Source organism: Larus michahellis, chromosome 3 (genome assembly GCF_964199755.1).
Source record: "Larus michahellis chromosome 3, bLarMic1.1, whole genome shotgun sequence".
Taxonomy (NCBI): Eukaryota; Metazoa; Chordata; class Aves; order Charadriiformes; family Laridae; genus Larus; species Larus michahellis.
Genome location: NC_133898.1, coordinates 61,137,691 through 61,160,946, shown reverse-complemented (window position 1 = coordinate 61,160,946; position 23,256 = coordinate 61,137,691). Strand labels below are relative to the sequence as shown.

At 40.2% G+C, this 23,256-nt stretch overlaps 1 protein-coding gene across 3 annotated transcripts in view; it reads right to left on the bottom strand.

Moving 5' to 3' along the window:
* Positions 1–23,256, bottom strand: part of MTHFD1L (methylenetetrahydrofolate dehydrogenase (NADP+ dependent) 1 like) — a 161,544-nt gene that overhangs the window by 123,521 nt on the left and 14,767 nt on the right. The window contains exons 8-13 of one of the 3 annotated variants that reach the window (XR_012586203.1): positions 19,477–19,588; positions 14,526–14,605; positions 13,715–13,812; positions 9,496–9,669; positions 841–977; positions 65–196 (exon numbers count right to left, since the gene is read on the bottom strand). Coding sequence is in view for 1 of the 3 variants with exons in the window: in XM_074580403.1 (XP_074436504.1) it covers positions 841–977; positions 9,496–9,669; positions 13,715–13,812; positions 14,526–14,605; positions 19,477–19,588 (601 nt within the window). In the remaining 2 variants the exon portion in view is untranslated. Of the gene's footprint in view, positions 1–64; positions 197–840; positions 978–9,495; positions 9,670–13,714; positions 13,813–14,525; positions 14,606–19,476; positions 19,589–23,256 lie in introns of those variants that run through there. The other 2 variants (XM_074580403.1, XM_074580406.1) reach the window with 2 other exon arrangements.

Here is a 23,256-nt window from a genome sequence, read left to right as displayed (position 1 = left end):
GGCACAGGCAAAGGAGTTTGCTGTAACCTACCCACAAACTGAGTGGAGGGATTAAAGCACTCACATGCACCAGTCTTGGCTGAGAAGCACCAAGCACCAGGAGCCTTCCAGCTGAAATCAAACTTGTTAACTTAAACTTCAGCAAAGCAAAGTAGAGCAGATGGGGAGTGCTTGCCCAGTTAGGCACCAATCTCAGCTGAGAAATGGCAAAAAAAAGATTGCATTACTTCCTATCAGCATTGAAGACAGGCTTGAACTCTGGCTGGCTCTTACCTGGCCCTCAGGCTCTTAAAGGGTTTCTAGGCAAAAAGGCAGCAGCCCATGAATAGGGGTGACAACTCAGAAGAACAGAAAGAGGTTCAGACCTAGCCAAATGTATGATGCAGTCATAGCTGAACCATACGCATAACTGCCAACTTTCTTAGCTTGGACATTTCCAATCAATACGAGTGGATTTAGGACTCCTTCTCAAAGAAGAATTAAACAGTAACATTTAGAGACATCTTTAGAGATGGCAGAGGAGTAGCTGGAAGGGTGTGTACTTGCACAAAACTCCTCCTGGCTAACACAAGCTTTTCATTATGTTTGGGCTTTATCTGCCTTATCAATACACATTAAGTACATGAACACAGATATGAACCTTGCATGGGAAGATGCGTGCAAGAAACCTTTATCCATTAGCTATATACTTATTAAAAAAATCCATTGTGCTACCATTCAGACAATCCTCTGAGATACTGAAGTAACTAAGGAAATAAAAAAAGCAAAAAAAGCAAAACCCAAAAAGGAGTATTTCCTTTTAATCTGAAAGAGGTCATAGAGTCTGCAAATATTACATACCTTTAACTCCAAAAGTAGGTCCTTGGGAAGGTTGTCTCAGACAAGCAAAGGAATTAATGTTAAGGTGTGCAGTAAGAGCCTGAACGAGACCAATTGTGACTGTGCTCTTCCCCTCTCCTAGGGGGGTAGGGGTTATTCTAGCAAAACAAGAAAAAAGATTAATCAAATTCTTTGCTGATGTCAGCCTCGCTAAGGATATCAGAACTTACAGCTTTTGATTTCAATGAAGAATATTTATACAGCAAATTTCCATAAGATTACTTTATCTCCACAGAAATACAGCCACAATGTTAGCCGCTAGCTCAAGCTGGAATGCTAATATACATGTGTCTTCTATTTAAGCAATTTACTATGATAGCAGAAAAAGAGAAGATTATTTTGGCAAAAGTTCTAAAAAGAATATATTGAATTTAGACATTTTTATTACAGCACAAAAGTCTCACCAGTTTCATTAACAAACCATCCATCAAGATACTCTGAGCGTGTATTAATAATTTTCTGTAGTAATGCATGAGATGTTTTATTCCCAATGCTCAAACTTTGAATGATATAATTTAATATTTAAAATTAAATAACCAACACTTTTGTTTGTAGAGCTCAGCTATCCTCCAGCTTCCATGTCATCGTAACCCTCAACACTGACAGATCAGCTGCTTTTTAAATAAAACAGGACACAAAAGTCAATATATTCAACTGAACATGATTTATTTTACACTTATGTTTCATGATATTTTTGCAGATTTAAGGGTGATGCGGGACAATTACAATCACAGTCCAACCTCCCATACAGAAGCTCAAAACCCTCATGCTACGACTCTCACATCGAGACCATGATTGAGCCAAGACTCTAACCTCCGGTTATCCCTTTAACAAAGGGACAATGACAGCTGATTTTGCAAGTAAAAAAACTTCGTCAGTCTTCTGTGGATGAGACACCTCAGCTAAAGTGATGTCCTCCCTCCCTGCTTTCAAAATCAGCACATTTGTTTATGATCGATGTTAAAAGTGGGGGAGTCTTCAAGTTTTTTTTGCCTTTTTCTTTTTCTTTCTTAAACTACAAACACATCTCACATCTCCAAAATGCATTCAAATGATTCATTTGAGGCACGGCGTTTCTCCTTCTGACCCAGTCCTTTTTCCACTCACACCACTCTCACACAAGTCCTACTTCTTGGCAAAGTGCAACCATTCATATCTTTGCAGCCTTCACCACCTGCAGAGAAGTACGTACCTTAGCGAAGCTGACGTTAAGAACTAATGTTCCTTCCCAAAGAAATACAAGCATCCACACGCCTCCTATTCAAAGAGGAACCCTTATCCCATGACCTCTTCAAAACTTGAGCTAAAACATCTAGCTCTAATTAGAAACACTTCCTTTCCCAACTAGTAATTTTTCCAAGATATTGCTATCCTCAGATCACAATTCATATGGCATAAAAACATCAGTAAAATTGTCAAATGCAAGAAGACATCTGTGTTGTCTCCTTGCCTTTAAGATTCAGTTTAGTTCAGTTAGTTCACAGTCTGACAAAAGCCCTTCTTTGTAACACAAAATGTAAACACATGAAAAACATTAACTTGTCACAAATCTATCTTTTACATCATCATCATCGGATCCTGGGCTCTTTGTTAAAAAAAAAAAAAAAGCCTACATTAGATATGTCTAGAAAAATGTGGGCAATAGGAGGCAAGCCAAATTAACATCATCTATACTGTTCTAGGAAAGAGTTTTCTTTTTCAGATAAGTATTGTTTTAACTCAAGTTCCAGTGAAATCAATGGGTTTTAGTACATCTATAACAGATTCCCTGAACTGAGACTCTTCAGAAATCGTATTTTGTCTACGGATAGCTTTGAACTACTCTTGTATGACCATGTAGTACCTGGGTTACTTAATTTGGGCATTTGTTTTTAGTCATTTTTTCCCACTTTTGTAACACCATGTTTGCCAACCATCAGATTCTAAAGCACTGTCAATAACTTACTATGTGGACTATTTCATCATCCCACCTTCCTAGAATGCCCTCCCCTTGACTTAAAAGGGAATTCACAGATTTTTAGCAAAATATTCACATAGAGCCAAAAAAAAGGTGAGAGATTCAGAGCATATCCTGAGAAGAATCCATTTCATCTACTCTCAAAAGTGGTTTTGGTCCCTGTCATCTTTTTATCCGTACTATGCCTGCTTATTTCCTTCTGATCGACTGCAGGAGCACAGAATGTTACTTCATGTCTTTTACTTTCATCTTTGCAGCTCCTAGAAGAGTGCATTCTTTTTAATATCTACACTGTCAAGTCTGCGAGTTCTCACTGTTTTACTGTTGCTACAATGACAGCTTCCATTTTTCCCACAATTATTTCTGCCCATCTCCCTTTTGTCTGAGGATCTTTACTTTTGTACAAAGATGCTTCTTTCAGAGCACCACAGCCAGGTTAACTCACTTTCACTAACAGTTTCACCCTCCTGACTACTGTTCTAACACTGGTTGCCCAAATCTCATTCAAATATTATCGCGGTTTCTCCTTGCCCCTGGTTCTTCTACTGTCTCATTCACTTTTGTCTATTGCCTTAATCTCATTTACTTGATCCTCTTATTCCTGAGCATTAAAGCCCAACTTAAAGAATATAGGAGTAATCTTAAGTCATCACTGCACTCATTCAAAGACTTAACAAGATAACAACTCTTTAAGCTATTAGTTATTTAAAAAACAACAACAAAACAAACACAAACACCAAAAAGCAAGCTATAGACACCCATAACTCTTTACCAGAAGTCACCAGTAAAGGACTTCCCACAAACCCAGTGCACGCCGCAGTTGCACCGCTAACGGAACAATTTGTATTTGTGGTGCTTCCTGTTGGTGCCTGCCTCTATTTTTGAACATCGGACACACAAAGTTCACATTCGAGAGAATTCAGAGACACCACCATTAGGTTTTTTTACTCAAGTGCAGCTCCAAACACGGCAGAGGGCTGCCCTGGCATGCACAGTAGCACAGGGACTCTTTACAACTCTAATGAAACAAGTAAAAGTAAAGATGCAGCGTGTCGGTAGTTGCATGAAGAATGCTATCTACTTGTTGCAGAAGATACACACAACAAAAAGTGCCACATTACTAAAATACTCAAGTAACTCAGCTGGCCTATTCTAAAACGGCTATGTCCAACAAGCCAGAAAGCACTGGGAATTTTCTATAAGAAAGACCTTTTTCCAGAAAACAAAAAGAGAAACACACCATTGCTCACTCATCAAACCGGGAGGAACAGATCTTGCCTCTGCTGAATTTCCAGTACATTGATACTCTGCACTAGCCACATCCCTATGGAGAACGTGGCACTCTGGGAGAACCAGCCTCCACCCAAGCGGGGGTAAAAATGAACCAGAACAAACTTATTTTCACCAGTGTACTCGTGCAAGCACACAATGGTTTGCAGCAGTAAATGGACATGTCTTTGCAGACAGGACCTTGACTTTGTCAAATCTGCTTGACTTTAACAGCCTGCACTTTCAATGTGTTCCTCACGTGAGTTTGTTCAGTTTAATCTGTTTTTTTCAATCTGAGAAGCCCTGTGATCCTTAGTTTTCCTTCTACTAGAGTTACTCGGATGAATATCTAAAGGCTCAAAATGTCTGAAGGCAGCTGTGACGGAAGAAGAAAACCAGCAACCGGACTTCCATAGTCTACAGCACTTGGGTGACACTCTCCCAAGAAACCTCATCCACCGCAGCAGGTAGGAACAAGCACAAACCCCTGAGAAGTCAAAACCAAGAACCTGACTTTTCAGTGTCTTTCCACCTAACAGAATTAGCAAAATGCGAGGACTCTGCAAACCACACTATTCAGTGAAGCCAGACTGGTCTGAACAATTCACTTACCTATCCTCAACTTCTCATCTTACATGAGACACCCTGGCAGGACACCTTTGATTCTCAGAGGCTCAGTAGCTGCCTAGAGACCAGAGGATAAATCTGAAGGGCTAAACAGTTATTTAATAGTTTCAATAGTTACCAGAACCTCAGCTTTAAATATTAGGTAAAAAAAGAAAAAGAGAAAAAAGAAGCAGCCTGAAATTAAAAGAAATTTCTATTCCAATAACTTCCTCAGAAAGGGTATTTTAAATATCTTTCCTTTTGTACCTGGCCTACTTTGATCAGTTTTTATAAATCAAATAATCCACTTAAGCTGTTTTGTGGACATTGAGATGTTTTTGCTGGCTACACTACTGAGGCTACACTCTTGCAACTTAGGTCACTCGCTCGCATGAGTATAAAATTACAACTGCTAACAGCTAACTTTAGCTCAATTGTGCAATGCTGTGTTTTGACCTTATGCAAATCTAGAAAAAAAAACTTCCTTTAAAATACAGTAAATTTTAAATTAACTTCAAGAGACTTTTACTTCCATTTGCATTATTCTTCAAATTTCTTTAATATGTTTTCAATCTAAACACAGAAATCCCACAGTCTTTTTCCTCCTTAAAACTTCTTACTTTGCCACCTACCGAGCAGTCACCAGCTCCTTGGCAGAGTAAGTTTTCCATAACGTTGGAAAGCCTTCTCTCTTTATGTATATCAAAACAGAGATAAGAATATGCAGACTTTTTGTTTGTTTGTTATACATCACATTAGCTTACAGTGGAGCTGTTTCTGTGGGAAAGCTACGTGAGGTCTCCCAAAGAGAAAATAAACAAACAGTGAGATGATACACTGCACCAGCTGTAACCTCCTCGCCGCTACCCCAGCCGCTGCGACTCCAGCAAGAACTTTACTGGATATGTGACAATTCTCCTCTTTCAAATTCCCTATCTTCAAAATCATCCATATCAGCCTTTTCTACCATTTTAATGAGTTCACCATTCCTGTGATCCACATGGAAACCTGCGAAGTCTAGCTACAGAGGGCATGGGCAATCGAGTGCCCATAAATGACAGCTTCCCCTACATACAACCCCCATCCAAGATTACCACAGTCAGAAATTTATTTCTGAGCGAAGAATTGTGACTCCTGTCACTTCATCGAGGTGAGATTATGACAACATTGCAGTGGCGTCCTCAAAACGGGACCGGAGCTCCCAGATATGAAAGCAGAATGATCACTATGAAGTTAAAATGACTGAACCAAGCCAGGAACAGACTGAGGAATTCACAACTAGAAGCTCTCAGAAGCTGAAAAAGGCCCATCCAAGACAATCCCAATCAGAAGCTGGGCCATGACATGATGAATACATGACAAACTGTCTCAGCCATGACTTTGCTTTGGACTGTCAGATGTTTTGGTGCATCAGCACGGTGGTATTTTCCCCACTTACTCTTCCCTCTTTTTTATTTCTACCATTTTTCTTTTCTTTTAAGCACCTTGTGGCCCGAGAAATACAGTGAGCAGAAATGCAATGCAGTGTGTACCCATTAGAAGTAAACAGCAATTCTAAATCTGAAAATTCTGTCCCTAAGATATTTACCATCATACTACTTGTACAAGCATTAAGTTAGTATTTACTTCCCTCCATTTTTAGCTCTCAGAAAAGATAGTTCATCACAAAACAATTTATTAAAGTTAGGTGAGAAGTACCGATTTTAAATTTTCCAGCATTCAAAATCCAACACAGTTCTTACTAAAAGCAGCATCATATTTAATAATTTTTCCACATTCTTTTATTCCTCGGCTTGCATTTTTGAAGTGAACAAATTTCCAGAATTAACTGGCAAAAGCCACAGCACTTAAAAACAAAATGCTGGAACACACACAGAGTCTACCAGATTTTAGACGTAGTTTCATGTTGTGTTTACGAATATGCTATCTGCATGCTTGAATGCATGACTTGAGTTACACTGGGCATCAAACCTAGCTACTGGCTCATGCACAAGCTTCGTTCGTTCGCATGCTCTCAGCTTGCAGTGAATGGGAGGCAGTTTGAGTTAACATATCCTGCAACTTAGAGGGGTTTTAGCACACGAAAAGCCCGTATAGAGGCAGCTGATGCCCAAGAGCTAATTATAACTCGTGGCTCTGACTCCAAGGTGTCTTAACATGAGCCCTACAACAGGGCGCACACACACACAAAAGTAAGAATGAAAAAAAAAGCGAAAAGAATGCTCTCCACACAGAAGAAAATGGAAGTTATGAATAAATTAAGTCTTCATCCTATTTTTGAGTGAGATGATCTGTTAATCAAACTGCAATTTTTCAACATACAAAGTAAGTATTGGATGAGGCATTTCGGTGCATTTATGTGCATTCAGAAAGTGCAAAGAAGACTTTCCAGTTAGTAGCAACTTTTTAAAAAGTAATAAATATAGCTATCCATAGAGATAAAAAGGTACATTTGGTTGCATTCTGCTATTCAGAACAACAAGTTTGGGCTCTAGCACATCAGGAATAATTCCTAGACATCATGAAACATCCAAACTCAACTGTGGAATTACAGGCACAAACATCACTGGTTGCATCACGGGTAGAGGTTGGAGATTTAGCAGCTTGTTGAACACACACACACTTTTCACTCCTTTCACATATGAAAAGTTCACATCATACATAATAAATATTTCCACCAGACCAAATACCCTGATGTACAGGCATATATGTTAAATGTTTCCTCTGAAGCATCAAAAACTTATTCTGAAGACCTATACTGCATCATTCTAAAGGAATTTTTAAATATCTTTGGTTATTGTGAACAAACATAATAATTCAAATGGCAGGTTTTGGTTGACCTTGCCTTGGCAGGGAGACTATGAAAGCGGCAACTGAGGATACTATTTCACTCCCCAACTTCCACGCTTGAGTGGTATCCAGTTTTCATTGTACTGAACATTTCCCCACCAGATGCAGTTCCCCACTTTTCTTAAAATCATTGTCTGCTACAGTCATTTCAGCAAGTGGAAACACATAAACGCAAGTTAGATATATATTTTATATGTACAATACTTCAAAGTCAAACTTTGAACTCCCTCAGAAGGGAACATTCCCATTACTGTAGCCACCTCGCCCAAGCACTCCTTGCGCAGCAGATGTGGCTTTTTTACTCACCCCACCAAATGCAATAACTTCAGAGAAGTGACAAATAGCAACGTATCGCATAAACAAGTTGTGTAGGTACCAAACCCAGCCATTTCTTTGTGAAACCCAGTTCAGCGTTTATACGTGTCACGTAAATTTAAGAAGTTACAATTTTTCTATTTGCTGCCAGCTTTTCACCTTGCTAGCCAAAACCTCCCCACTTCTTCCACATGTATATACATTTCTGTCTGTGCCAACAAAGCAGCACCCAGACAATCGCTTGAGATACCTTCCTTGAAGAAGACTAGGAGCCAGAGTGGTGTGAAGAAACGTAAGCACTGGTGCATACAATCTGACACAGCTTAAGACCACCTGAAAGGGGCTTTGCATCAATGCTATCTTCCACCTCCAGATACTTTCAAATAACGTCTGCTTCTGTGAGACTCTGCTGCTGCTGAAGCCTGGCGCAGCCTGCAGCACAGTGCCCAGCTGGTGCCGCTGACAACACGACCCTGAAAATAAGTGATAGCAACCTTCTTCAAACTCAGCCAAACGCTGAACCTGCTTTCCTTTCTCCAAAGCAGCAAAATACAAAATAAATCTCCACCGAAGGAAACCAGGCTCAGCCAGCTATTATTTCCTTTTCTTAAACAACTCCTCCAACGTCTTCCAGGAACATCTTTATACATCGCAGTTCTACGACATCGCTTTGAAGACAGCTTCATAACTTCCCTGCCTCAGCTTTGTAACATCAGGTCTCTCAGCCTACAACGGCTCCATCTCAGGGAGTGCCAGAAATCCAGGCTGTCCCCACAGGAAGGCAGTAAAGCAAACAGTTTGCAAAACACTACCTCGACTGAGGAACTGGTAGATCAAGGCAGTTAAGAACAGCCTTCTCCTTCTGGATCAGCCTAAAGCTATATTTTAAACCTGATGATAGGTTTTACTCACAAGGAAGCAATGATATAGATTAATTCAGAACATAAAGAACACACTGCAGCTTAAATAATAATGAAGACCTTCACATGTTTTTTTCACAATTAGAAGTTTCCACTTAGCTGGAATAAGATGAATGAAAAAATGTTGTGTCACTGAATGCAGAAAAAACTTGTAGCTTTTCAGAAGAGAAGAGCATAATTCCTGCTGAGCATAGCATTTGTTATAATCGTGGGAACAGAGAGCAGAATAAGCCTGCCTGGAGACATGTCTACGTTTCAGAGAAAAAACATGGCTTTTTAAACATTGTAATCTGTTCTTCAATAAAAAAGTATTTATTGTTAATATCAACAGATTAGCATGTAGCTTCTGTTAAAGTTTGTTTATAAATAGCCACAATACACAGAGACTATTCAAGTTAAACATTTAAAATTCAGATAAAACAGTAAGAAAACCTCCACACACCAACAGATAATGTTTAAGAAGCTTAGAACAAACTACCTTTTATAAGATATACTTTACTTCAGCAATAACAGTTTGGAAGACAAGTTGTGTCTCTTCAAAAAAATTCCAAAACTGCTTGCTTTCAGAAAAGAGCAATATACAGCTGAAAACATTCAGGGTTCTTATTTGTGCAGTGTATTAAAGAAGATGTAAGCTGCGTGTTTATATTAATATGAGTGGAAAGGGTGGACATTAATGACATTACTGTGCATTCTTACCCAGCAACTAGAACATATTTTCCATCTGGTTGATCCTTTAACCTTTCCAGCAGGGACAAACGTACTTTGGCTTTGGTTTGGCCATAGATCTCAATTTCATCTGTAAGCAATCCTATCTCCTTGGCAAGTACATCAACAGCTTTTGGACTCTGCGCTCGGGAAATCTCAATATCACTGGAAAAGAAAACAAATAGGAGCCAGGAGATTTCTCTCAGCTTAGGTGGTCGACGACAGAGCACAAAACAACAGCAAATACTCCAACAATGGCGTTATTGTATTCAGTTTTTCAATCCTTTCTCACGTTTTATTAACCAAACCTAAATATTAGCTAACACCTAATACAATATTGAAAATCACGTGCAGTATTTGTTAATTGTTACAGTTTCACAGAGTTTTCTTATTTAATCAGATTCCAAATATTATGTAATGCTTTCATATTAAGCTAGAGACGTTTCTGCTGGATGCTCAAGCGTGTCCCACTGGAATGGATGTTTCTGGTTTTGTTTTTCTTCTCCTCCCTCCCAGTATATGTCAGCACATACACTTTACTCAAAAGCGCATACATTCCTTGGCCAACAGTCACATAAACACATTAGCTAAACCCGACGCTTGTGCATGTAGCGCCTTTCATCAGAGGGTACCACCAAGCATGCTAAGCCTCCCTACTCCCCCATGAGGGCACCAAAGGAAACAAGGCATTGGAAGAGCAACTCGTGCAACTTCTAAAACACAGCTACATTGAAAATGGCCACACAGCAGGACTTTAATGCACAGGGCTCAGGCCAGAAGTCCAGTGAGCTTATAAACTATTTCCAGCAAGGACAGCGAGTGGCAGCTGAGGCAAAAGAACAAGCATGGAGTAAGCGCACATGGTAGAATTGCCTGAGAGGAGGTGGCTGTAGGCTGGGGGGACACTATTGCATCTGCAATTCCTGACCTAGACCACCTGAGGTCTTTGGATTTAATACTCCTTCATGGATTTTTCATTTGTGAGCTTGACCTAGTTGCCCCTTATCATGTCCACTTAAGTGTTCAGCAGCTGCAAGCTCCCACGGCAGTGAAGTCCAGGGTCTGGCACGCAAGATGTGAGGAGTTGTCTCCTTTGGCTTTGAATTACTCACATCACCACAAAAGCAAGTTAAAAAATTATCAAGAGATTAATTACTTTCAGCCTAAGTAGGCTAAATTCCTTCCTGCAGTTTCAGTTGATTACAACATTTTTAAGACAGAATCTGGCAATGGCATCAAAGCTAATGTTCTGAACTTTCAAACAGTCTGCAAGACCTCAAATATCCACAGATGAACACAGAACTACTGCCAGATCTCAACTCTATGTGTGGACTTAGGCTGTTTTGCATCCACCAGCAAATGATCAGTTTATGCCACCTTAATTGCTTGCAATTTTTTGAGGAAATTCTAAACTGGGACCATTTTTCAATTCTAATTCTCAACTGTCCCACTTCTGCACCCTGCAGCAGCTAAGTGAAACCCAGAAATCATCCATCCATGCACTGACGTAATCCAGTACTACAGAACAAGAAGCTACTCAATCACAGCACTCAGTGGTTGAGCTGCAGAACGTTTCATTGGATATACTAACCTGGAATCTGCTTTCTTTCAAAGACATACATCTTTGAAGACAACATACTAAGCACATCCTCTTGTGTAAAAGGATATACCTTTGGCTTTCTTACGCATTACTTCAAACACAACTATCCATAAAAATGTATGAAGAATACAAAAGGGAGTGGCTTACAAACATCATATGAGAAAGAATTATTTAAAGTTTTCATTCAGAACTCTCCCTATAAAAACAACTTGAGTCACAGAAAAATATCGGTAGGTTGATGACGGTGTGGTCCCTTTAACCAAGGAAAATTTGTAAGGGGACTATTCTTCTATTAAAGCAATTGATGTATTCGGCAAGTGGAAAAGGATGTAGACTAATATGACAGAAAGTTCATCTGCCTATATTTTTTTTTTTCCTGCTGAATTAAGTGATAAAAGGCATAATTTCACAATAAATTGACAATTATACTCTTAACTACTACTGGGGCTAAACAACACACACAAAATGTTTTGTCTAGTCTATTATTTCTGGTAAAAGTATTTTCTAAACCACAGGAAATTAAAGACTTTATTATAACTAGCATTTAGAAGTCTACATTTGCAGCTAGCTCTTTTAGTTTGACAATACATTCTCTATGTTGGAAATACCAGAATTATTCAGTAAGCTACATTACTCAATGTTGCTGGAAATGTGCAACAGTGGTTCTTCTGCATGAAAGAGAATTGTTATTGTTAAGCAAAAAGTCCATCATTGGCAATGGTAAGTCATAATTTACAAAATACAGGAAAATTTAAAACATGGGGGAAGGCTCTACATCTACAATTCCTGCCTGTGTGCTGGAATTTTTTTTTTGCTGTATATTTTTAAGAAAATCTTCTGTTCCATTTCCAGTATCTTTGGAAATACTTCAATTAACACCCAGATCTCACAGAAATCAAAAAGCAGATGTTCCTAGTTTTAGTGCTTAAGCAGCGTTGCCCCGTTTTCAGTGAAAACTCCATGTGTTTCCACACAACATAGTGTATTACTGTAAGATTACATTTTATTGCAGGATGCTTTCCATCTGATGAGCTATTTTACATTTAAAAGAAAAAAGACATAAAGCTATGGAGTTATCAAATAAATGGAAGTCCTGTTACTGGTTATATTACATGCCATTTTATATTAATTATGTAAATATCACTCTCATGACATCACATGCTTTAATCTACCTTTTAACTGTATTATTTAAGGATAGATTTTTCAGGCTTTAATTCTAGAAATGTTACACGCTGGCCCAGGAAATGCTCAAACATTTCTTTCCCCCTTATGCCCTCAGGTACAATAGAAAACTCATTCTTTTGGCATCTCTGTTTCAAATTACAATTGCGTCCATTCCCATTAAACTGTTGTAAGTGACAGTGAAAACCAAATCAAAGTGCTTAGAGAAGAAAACATTTTTTTACAGCTTTCCAGAAACACAGCAGTGGGATTCAGAATTACAGAATCGCAGAGTGGTTGAGGTTGGGAGGGGCCTCTGGAGATCATCTGGTCCAAGCTCCCTGCTCAAGCAGGGCCAAGTAGAACAGGCTGCCCAGGACCACGTCAAGACAGCTTTTGAGCATCTCCAAGGAAGGAGACTCTACAACCTCCCTGGACAACCTGTGCCAGTCACCCTCACAGTAAAAAAGTGTTTTCTGATGTTCGGATGGAGCCTCCTGTGTTCCAGTTTGTGCCCATTGCCCCTTCTCCTGTCACTGGGCACCACTGAAAAGAAGCCAGCTCCGTCCTCTTTGTATCCTTATATTTATATATGCCGTATTTATAAACATTGATAAGATCGCCCTGAGTCTTCTCTTCTCCAGGCTGAGCAGTCCCAGCTCTCTCTACTTTTCTTCCTATGTGAGGTGTTCCAGTCCCTTCATCACCTGCGTGGCCCATAAGCATGCATACAAATACGCACACCAAAATTTCAGTTTTCTTACAGGGCAGAACCTCACTTCAAAGCCATTGGTTCCTCTCTCTGTCACCCAACACAACCAACACCCAGGAAAGCACTTTAGCACAGCAAAGCCTCAGGCTGCTCTAAATGTCAGAGATGTCAGCAACCGTGCCAAGGCAGACCCAAAATCCCTCCAGCCCAGACACGGGCTTTGGGAGGTGAACGACAGGAACTGATTGAAAAGATTCTGGCTACGAGAATAAATATGCTTCTTGCTTTTCACATCAACACAGGAATTTAAAAGTCTAATGCAGAAGGAAGTACTTCTACTGTAGGAAGAAAATAAACACAAGACCAAATGCCATTGAAACCACTGGGCCTTAACTAGATCCATAAACACCTTCCTACATTAGAGTTCAGTGATTAAGAACTTCTTGTATTTTGTATTCCTGTTGACATTACACAAGGCTTCACCTCCCTCCCTCCATGAAACCTTCCAGTTTTAGGTCTTCATTAAATAAAGCTTGGCTTCAATGTACATCATAAAAGTAAAAATTGATGGGAAACAGAAGGACATGGTCACAATGAGGCACACAACAGAAAAGCACGACACGCAGTCCGCATAAGCAGATTAAAAATAATTAGGCACAGACCATTTTTGGGTTCATTGTCACATTTAACATTCGCCTACTTTTTTTTTTAATTTAAAAAACCAAAACACTTATTACCTGGGCACTGGGGAGAGAGGCTGCAGTTTCAAGCAGCGGAGGTCCCACTTCCTGTACTGCTGGGACTGGATCCATCGCTCCGTGTTTTTTACCATGTTCTGTTTTTAAACAAGAAAACAGCACACACCAGCTGCACCATAAATGCTGAACACTAATTTCAAACGATCTCACGAGTACGTTGAAATAATTTTCATGGCAAAGCCTTACAAAAAAACAAAATTAAAAATCTTTCCATTTCATAGTTTTAGAATGAAAGAAAAAATAATCACTGCACTATTACTGTCCTATTGTTTGTCCTCATTTCAGAAAGAGACAAGTCCATTAACATGTAAGTGGCAGAGAAAAGCCTCTAATCAGGCACTTACTTAGAGATTTTATTCTGGTAAAATGGAGAATAAATTTTATTCTCTCACACCTTAAAAATAATGGAAGATCTTACTTGTTCACTGACTGACTCATACTGCTCCAGCATAAAACAATCTTTCGGACCCTCTATCATCACGTCACAAAAACGTGCACAGATATAATTAATCTTCACTGCCTCACCAGAGTAAGTAACATTAGTCTACTGATACAAGTGCTTCTGCCAAGCTTTACTGTAATCATCAGAATTATGGCATGTTTGACTTCTAATTTACCTTTCTCTAACTAAATGTAACAGGCATGACTCACCCTAACTAGCTGATTAAAAATGGAAGGCAGGTAGAGATGTTCAAAAGAGCAGAACAAAAATTAACATCTAAACTGTGGAAGCAATTTCTACAATTCACAGAAAGAGCAACAAATTGACAATGTTTGAGGCTACACTAACCTGCATTCGCATTGCTATTGCAAGAGAACCAACAGCATTTTCAGCGGCGTGGTTGTTTTGCTGACCATAGTTGTGTTTCTCTGTAAAACAGAAGTATTGCACTAATAAATCACAAAGCTTTTGTGAGTGGGAGCATGTGTATTCGAAAGTTACGTCCAGACAAAAAATTTCTGAATGTTGACTTGAAATTTAACAGTGTCACTGGCAAAATTATAGGTGGCTCCTTTAATATTTCGAATGAAATCACCCAGGAGGATGGATATAGTGTGAAAACCAGAGAGCAACTGTATGCTCTGAAGCATATTACAAACACACAAATCCATATGATGAAACATCGGCATACTTGAAAAAGAAAATTAGGAAACACAGAGATTAATTCCAGGTTCCAAATAATTGCTTTTGGACAAAAAAAACCAACCCAACAACAAAAAACCAGACAGCTATGAGGATTTGAAAAGCTAGGTATACTTTTAAACTGAACGCCCAAATGAGGATGGTAAAGATTGTTCTTTTCCACACACCCATTACAGCAAGAGAGAACCATTAAACGATCACAGAATACTATATAGGATTATTGTCCAATGGGATTTATAACTTGGAATCAGAATATGCAAAATTTTTTGAGCAGCAAAAGTTATCTTCATCAATATGACACTGAGAATAGATATTCTGAAGAGTCTACACAATTTTGAGTGACTCCAACTTTAGAGACAGTTATAATTGTTTCTAGTGGCAAAATTTCATATAATAATCATACATTAGCTACCCTAACTAAACACATTATTTTGTCATTTTCCTGTAATCCTTCTTTTGGCTTGTTCTTCTGGTGTTGCTTATTGACTTTTATCTAGACACAATTTCTCCAAAATTCACATCCTACTCTCTGTGGGCGTATCAAGGTCCCAGTCACATTCTGAAGGGCGTAGACATAACTGTAATAAAAAATAACAACTGCACGCTGACAGCTTTAACCTTTCGCCCACAGGGGAACCAAAGTGCAAACCCTGACCTGGTCAAGCTCTCGCTCTATCCATCCCATCTGTACCGACCATAAAATGCTCACGTTGCCTTGCACAATTACCTCTCCCGACAAGGGTCCCAGTGGTGGCAGGGGACAGAAACCTCGGGCTGGAGCCAGAGTGGCAGCCAGTGGCGTGCAGAGGTGCCAGCACAGCACCCACCACACGACAACCAGCTGCGGACCACTCTCTTGCACCCATCACCGAGACAGCAAGGAACGCTTTCTGCAGACACCCTCAGCCTCCTTGAGTATGTTTCCTAATCCTTTCTCAAACTTTCTTGTCACTAGACATCTGTACATCAGTGCCAAGCTAACCAAGCAGAGGGTGACAGTCCTGACACCGAACTCTAATTAAGAAAGCGTCTGGAAAGTCCTTCTGCTTGTATTAACACTTGCCATTTAAAAAAAATAAAATATAAATCTCCTGGAGATGCTCAGTTTTAGACTCAGACAGAGGAGTTTTACTGGAACAGTCTATCACAGTCATAAGTTGACTGTTGTTGCTTTGAGACCAGGCTGGGAGAGCTGCCAAAGAGACAAATGAAGTAGGAAGAATGAAGTTTAAAATCCCCTTTCAGACAGCTGTGCTTTACAGAAACATTTCAACTTTTTATGTTATTTGGCTTAATACAACTTCTTTATCAGGGCAGAGCTAGCATGTGTGTAAATATACATCAGAATTAGACATTTCCCTTCAATAACCTACTTCTCTCAGGCTGCCTATGCTACACACTCACCCCACAAATGACTAACTAGGCTTTTATAGGGGTGAAGGTGAAGCTAGAGGTGAAAGTCATGCACACATGAGCTAGCAAGGCAATCATAGTATTGCAATGGCTCTCTTTCTTAGGATAAATTTCCAGATGGGAGCCGGAATAGCACTCTCTGCTTTGGCTTTTGGCCAGAAGATCAGCTGAACGTTGTGCTCCCTCCTCTGGCACACCCCAAGGAAGGCCCATCCACTCATCTATTTGTACCCCGTTGCGCGGATGGGTGAGAGTTGCTGTCATGCTCTACCTGTCTGCTCAGGCGGTTTAGAATAGTGAAGAGGTGGGGAAATGGTTGAATTTCCCACTAACGTACTTAAACCATATGGGCTTCAGCTTTCAAGTGACCCCAAAGGAGCTGGGCATCAAATCCCAAATAATTCTGGCATCCTTAAGTTTTGTTCAGAAACTTGATTTGCCTTTCTGTACATTTACATATAAAGCATTTTCCTGCAGGACACTACCAGCACTCACTTGATTCCAAAATCATTAGTGCAGCACTAGTTTCACTGGTAGAAATTGCAGAATGTCTTAAAATTGTGATCACCTAACAGTCCTTGATCAGATTAAAAACATGCTTGAAAAAGAATTCTGTCACTTGGGAGGAAGCACTTTTATCTCTACTCTCCTGGCTTACATCATTACAGCTGCCCAACTCAACTATGTCCTTGCAAAATTTGAGTGCTTTTAAAACATGTGAATGTGTTAAACTCCATGTATACCTACATAAGATAGAAACCTACCCATCATCTAGCAAGAATAAAAGTAATTTCATGGCCATTGTTGCTTTCAGGCTTCATGTAGCTCCTGTGACCCCACAGATGTTAAGTTGGACATTTCTAAGGCAAGAAGAAAAACCAGAACAATTTCCAAGCACCTCAGCCAGAATCCACCACATACTGAAAGTGAAGAGTCAGTTGTTAACTCAGTTGTTTCTCCAAGGTCACGACTGCTCCACAATAGGCTTTTAATAAATATCTTGCAATTAAACTAAGTGCATTCTTCCTGTCAAACAGACACCTGTGTTTCATGTACCTCTTCAGTAAGCCTTGAGGCCAGCATTTTTTAAAGCTGCTAAAATGCATTTCTGCTATTCTTTCGGAGTTTCTCCAAGATTCTGACAATCTCAAAAGCATAAGACAGATGGGCATTTGGTAGATAAGTTCTATTTAAATTATCTTGCTAAGAATCTCTTGCTGCCTTTCCAAAGAAATGCTCTACTTAGCACAGCCCGCTGATACAACTTGAAAAATGCAAAGAAACCTATATGCTTATGCCAAATCTTACATTTCCTGCATTAAGAATGAATGTTGGTGTGGTACGTGAACACCACTCAGATGTTTTAATGCAGTTTTCCTAACAGCACTCCTTTAGGGAAGGGAAACACTAATATTGTCTATAGTTGTATATAGCAACTAAGACATGACGATACTTAAGTCTCAAGGCAACGGCACGCAGTTACACTGCATAACTTTTAGGTCTCTGAAGACCCAGGCTCCCTCTGCAATGGAGGGAGAGAATTAGGTATCTGAAAGTGGGGCTTGCACCAGGCAGCACACAGAGACGGGAGAGTTCAGTCATTAGCGGTGCCCACGCAGGCTACAAGGACTGGCTTACCCCGATCCTGCCTTTAGAGACCTGCACCTCTACCATGAGTCCAACATCTAAGAGGTTTCTGCTTAGAAGGATTAAAATGAGGAGGGGCCATTCCTTTTCATACAGCTACTGCTGTACCACCATCCCCTCTCTTCTCTGCCCTTTTCTCCCCTGTTCCTCCTTCATGTAAGAGTATCTATAGTAGTAGGTTGGGTACCTGCTGAAGAGACCTGTGCTCCAAGCCCTGCCTCGCTAATACTTAACAATTACATCCAACAATCCCTAGACAAAATAAGTGGGCATTAAAGATGCAAATAGTCTCCTAGTCACTAGGCTAAGAAAAAGAAAACATGAATTATTTTTGAACAACTTGTGCAGCATCAGCAAGGGATAAAGCTTGGTACCCACCCCCGAGATCCTCATTAGGACCAGAGCCCTGTTCTGGGAGGTGGAAGATGAATGCCCCAATGCCTTCAGACAATTGAGTGGATAATAACCCATATCTCCCACACACGCAGAGTGTGTTCAAGTCAGGAAGATATCATGAAAGACAAGGAAAGGAATCTCTTGCTAAGGCCGTGCTTTGCATGGGAACAGCAGCTGCTCTATTATGAGCCTGATCTTGCACCAGCTCTGCATAGAGCATCTGCTTCATTTGCCCATATGGAATATATATAGTTTAAGAACCATACAATTAGCTTTCCTTATGCCCATTTCCCCAGTTTTGTATCAATAGATGTCAATAAGCACACTTGTGATGGTTTTAGAAAAACCAATCACGCTCCTTCCTTATTTTCCTATTCATTTGCAGTATAATGCCACCTGGACACTGAACAGTCAAATTCATATACATACAAAAAATCTAGAAAATATCTACAGATCTTCACAGGACTTTAAGGAATTTTACAGGAAATGCAATTCTAGCAGTAGAATAGAATAACTTCTGGGAAGCTTTCTTGGTTTTATTCCTAATAAAATTCTGCAGCATTTTTCAACTGAGAAATTCATGAACATATACCCCCTCCCCAACCAGTCAGGGGAGAAGGAGGGAGGAGAATCCAAACTCTTTTTGTAGGAGTAATTACTGCAGGAGACATTCTGCCTGTCCTTAGCTACACATGATTTCTCTACTCCCTCCCGCACCATTCTCTGCACACAGCTTCACAGAAGTTGCAGTTGACATTTTTGCTCCTCTTCTCTTTTTCCCATGTTCCAGGTGGGTCCACAGAAGTCACAGGGTAACACGTTGTACAAACGAGCACTAAATAATAGCTCATCTGATGACCCAAAAGTCTTCCCTCTGAATTCTTTGAATCCAAAGGATCATCACTTATTTAACAATCCCGGTACAAAGAATCTGTCCCAGCCTTTCTTCCCTCACCTGGCATCTTTTTCCTATTTATACATCAGAGACACACCTGCACATCCCCTGTGCATAAACACCCACTCTTAAAGGCTTTCTCCTGAAGACGCAGCTTTTAACCACACTGTGTTGTCACCAACGTGTCACATACTTATCTCAAAGACTTGCTGTATAACACTTTAAAGAACTTTTAGCGCCTCTTACCTGACAGCAAGTCAGGAGAACAACTGATAATGGTGGTTCCAGGCTTTATCCAGCTCACAGGAACATCATCCGGTTTTCTACTGCCAACTACCACCACATCCGCCTGATGAAGCTAGGGAGAGTCCAAAACAAAACAAGCATTTAATGTTAGAAATACATTCTTGAATATGCATCCTATAATATTCAGATTTATACAGCAATAGTCTTTCGAGCAAAGTATTTGCAAACAACAACAAAAAAAACCCCAAACCGATGGCTTGATTCTTACCCTACATGAAATTTAAGAACAATAGCGTTTAAAATGAAGTCAGGTAAACAAACTGTGAAATCAGGCAAGTGGGGTCAGACTCGGCACCAATAATATTTAATGGGGATTCCATACTTTCAAAGAAAAAACCCTATCATTGTCCAAAGTCCTGTCCAACAAGATAACTTGGACAGACTTAAGAAAGAGAAGGGTTGAAAGACAGTAAATAGGCAATTATAAAGAGTACAGTCAGATTATCAGACAGTAAAAAACCAGGCCAGCTGACAGGAATGCAAGATGACCTGATCTGCAAACATCAATGCCTTTGAAGAACACCAATTAAAGCATTTTTTTCCTTCTCAGTTCATGTTTGCTAATCAGTACCTCTGATTCAGTTCAACCTGACAGATGTTGCAGCAAAAATGGTTGCTACAAAAATTCTTATAATCAAAGACAGAAGCATTTTCCTTTCCTGCCTCCTGTACAGGGACCTGTACCAATTATCGGAATCACCATGAGATAAGGGACGGCACCAGAGGCAGATGTATAAAAATCGACTAAAAAAGAAAAATACATGCACAGGACTGCCTCAAGCCTGAATTTAAAAATTATTTCAGAGATGCAGTGATTTGGGGAATATTTTGAAAAATGTAAATTAATACCAAGTGTCACAAACTCAGCGAGCCTCTCTATGAATTGATTTGTGACTGACAAGCGTTCCAGCTTCTTTTTTGGCCAAAAGTGCTCTGACGCAACCCTGCCCAACACTCCTGCCAAGAAAGCACAGCTACAAATCATATCAGGATAGCAGGTTTTTGGCACTGCTAAGCATCCAGGAGGGGAGAAGAGCATAACTGTGGCGGAAAAGGCAGAAAGCTAAAAAAGCTCCATCTTATCCTCAGAGGACACAAGGATGGCCTAACCCTCCTTGGAGATCCACATATGGAAACATAGCCAAAAGTGTGGGAGAAGATTTACTTGCTTGACAAATGACTAATGCAACGAGTTGATTCAGGCTTCAGTGAGAAGTCCTGCAACACTCCCCTGATTGCCTGCAAACGTACAGCCTCAACAGTCATTCAGCCTTATCCAGACTGCTTACACTCTTGCCTCTGGTGTGAATATCAGCTTACACGCCACTCCTAGAAGGCCACATAAATCATAATGCTTGACCAGTCAAACCCTACTGGGGAATCTGCAAGGAAATTTGGATAAAAAGATGCTGCGGTGACTTGTGTACCAGGAATAGCATGCTGAAGACATGCTTTCCCCTGCAAACGAAGGCAGCCCCTGCCATAACAGTCAACATCATCAACACAGAGAAAAACAGTGATTACTCTTAGTTAAATGAACACAGCTTTTTTTTTGTAACAAAAAAAATGATTCGTATTTTAGCAGTTATAACTCATATACTGTAAGTCAGGTATCTCATCCCATGCAAAGCCTCTGGGACAAGGACTAGGAGCTTTGCACACCGCTTAGCATCATGAAACTATGAACCAGTTGAGGGCTGTATGCAACAAGTAATAAGTCTGACAAACGTTCAGCCAACATACTTACGACAGAATTGATCCAATGTAACTATAATGCCAGAAAACGACTGACCTGACCAAATATTCATCTCTATGACTACCGATCATAATGTTCAAAAATGCTCTTAACAGCTGCACACAATCATTTTTCTAGCCAATGTTATCACTATTTCAGATGGCTAACATCACAGATACCCATAAATGTATTGGAAAACCAGCTGAACCTTTCATCTCATCGCCCTGCCCCACCTCCTCCATGAAAAAAGTTGTATCAGATGGCAACAAACAGTTGCCCTGTGGGTCGAAGACACACTGATCTCAGAGCCTTCCCCACAACGATTTCCTTCTCTTTATTTCAAAAAGAAAGTAAATCTAAAGAGAAAGAAAACCCAGATACAGATACAATTCTAGCTCTCTTGCTATAAGCAAGTATTTTGTGTGAAATTATTGAAAAAGTTCCTGGAGACTCAATAAAGTATGCATCACAAATACTTTATAGAACTTTTTTCCCCTGTGAGTATTTTTAACAAATTGTATCCAGACACTTGTTTGACTGGGAGAGTGAGTCCATTGAAAGCAAAAAAAGCCGTTTATAGAATTTTGGGTGTCCTCAGATGAGATGTATGTGATCTCCATCAGGGCATTTTGGTTTCACTTGCAAGAAGTCGTGCCCATGCCTCCCCTGCTTTTTTTCCTCTCTTGCCATAGACTGCATTTTTGACTGCCTATAAATCACTAAAGCAATCCGCAAGCCTTGGGAGGCTTATTTCCTACATCAGAAACAAATCACAGCCGTTAGGGATGGAAAAGACCTATGAAATCATCACATCCAACCTCCCCAGCAAATGCACCGCACAGTCCCCGGGCAGAGGATGCATCTGAGAGGAACCAGATGCTACAGGCAGCCGTAGCCAAAAGGCCGAGGAGATACCCACCAGGGGGAACGCGTAGCCTCAGGGTGACCAACTGCCCAGTGCCCCAGGTGGCAAGGCTGCATCCCACCAGGCAGGCTAGAGGAAGGAACGACGAGCATTACGCCAAACCACCCCTAAAGCACTGGGCAATAGGCTGAAGACAAAGTAAGCTAATACTCTAGTAGTATCCTGCCTCCTGACTGGTAAATATTTTTTCAGTTGGGAAGAGCTGTGCCAATAAATAATCTGAAACCCTACCTCATAACAAAATATGACTCTCTCCACCACGATTTAAGTAGAATCAGATTAAGAAGCACCACCCATTCCCAAGACAGAACACCAAATGTTAAAACAACAATACAGACTTTCCAGCCAAGTATTTAATGATAATGGTACAAAGTAGCTGTATATTCCAGATTACTGAAAAACCATTTTGCCACGAAGCCTGCACAAATTTTCATTTCCCCATTGTTAAAACTGACTGCTACAAAAGCCATTTTTAAACACATGATCAAAGAAAAGTAATATTTGAAATTAATATTTGAAACGTAAACCCCCTCGGTTTCCTGGGTATGAAGTTAGGCCAGCTAAAATTTAAGAGATGGGATGAGGAACAGGAACTTGATTCAAAGTTTTTTCACAACTCTCCTTATGAAAAAAAAAAATCATTCTACACATCAGTTTACACTTCAACCACAGTAATTCGAATTACTTTCTGCAATCTTGAAATTTTTGTACGTCAATGACTAGTTTCAGGTCCTTTTTACGTGGTTTCTTCCAGCTCCATCACTACCTCGGGAAGTCCAATGTTTGCAGATCATTGTCAACCCAGCGGGACAGCTATTCATGGTCTGCTTTGATCCCTCTGCCCCAGCTGTGGTCCTCAGGGATGAGCCGCAGCAAGCAGCCACCAGTTCCCTTCTACCACCTCCTTGCCCTGACACCGACAGCCCCTTCCCTACCACATCAGCCCGAATGCACTTGCCCTACACAGCGCACGTGAAAATTAGGTCTACGCATCTACTGCAGGCTCAAGCCTACCTCTACGATGTGTGCTTTAGCAACTGTTCCTCTAGCTCACAGGCAG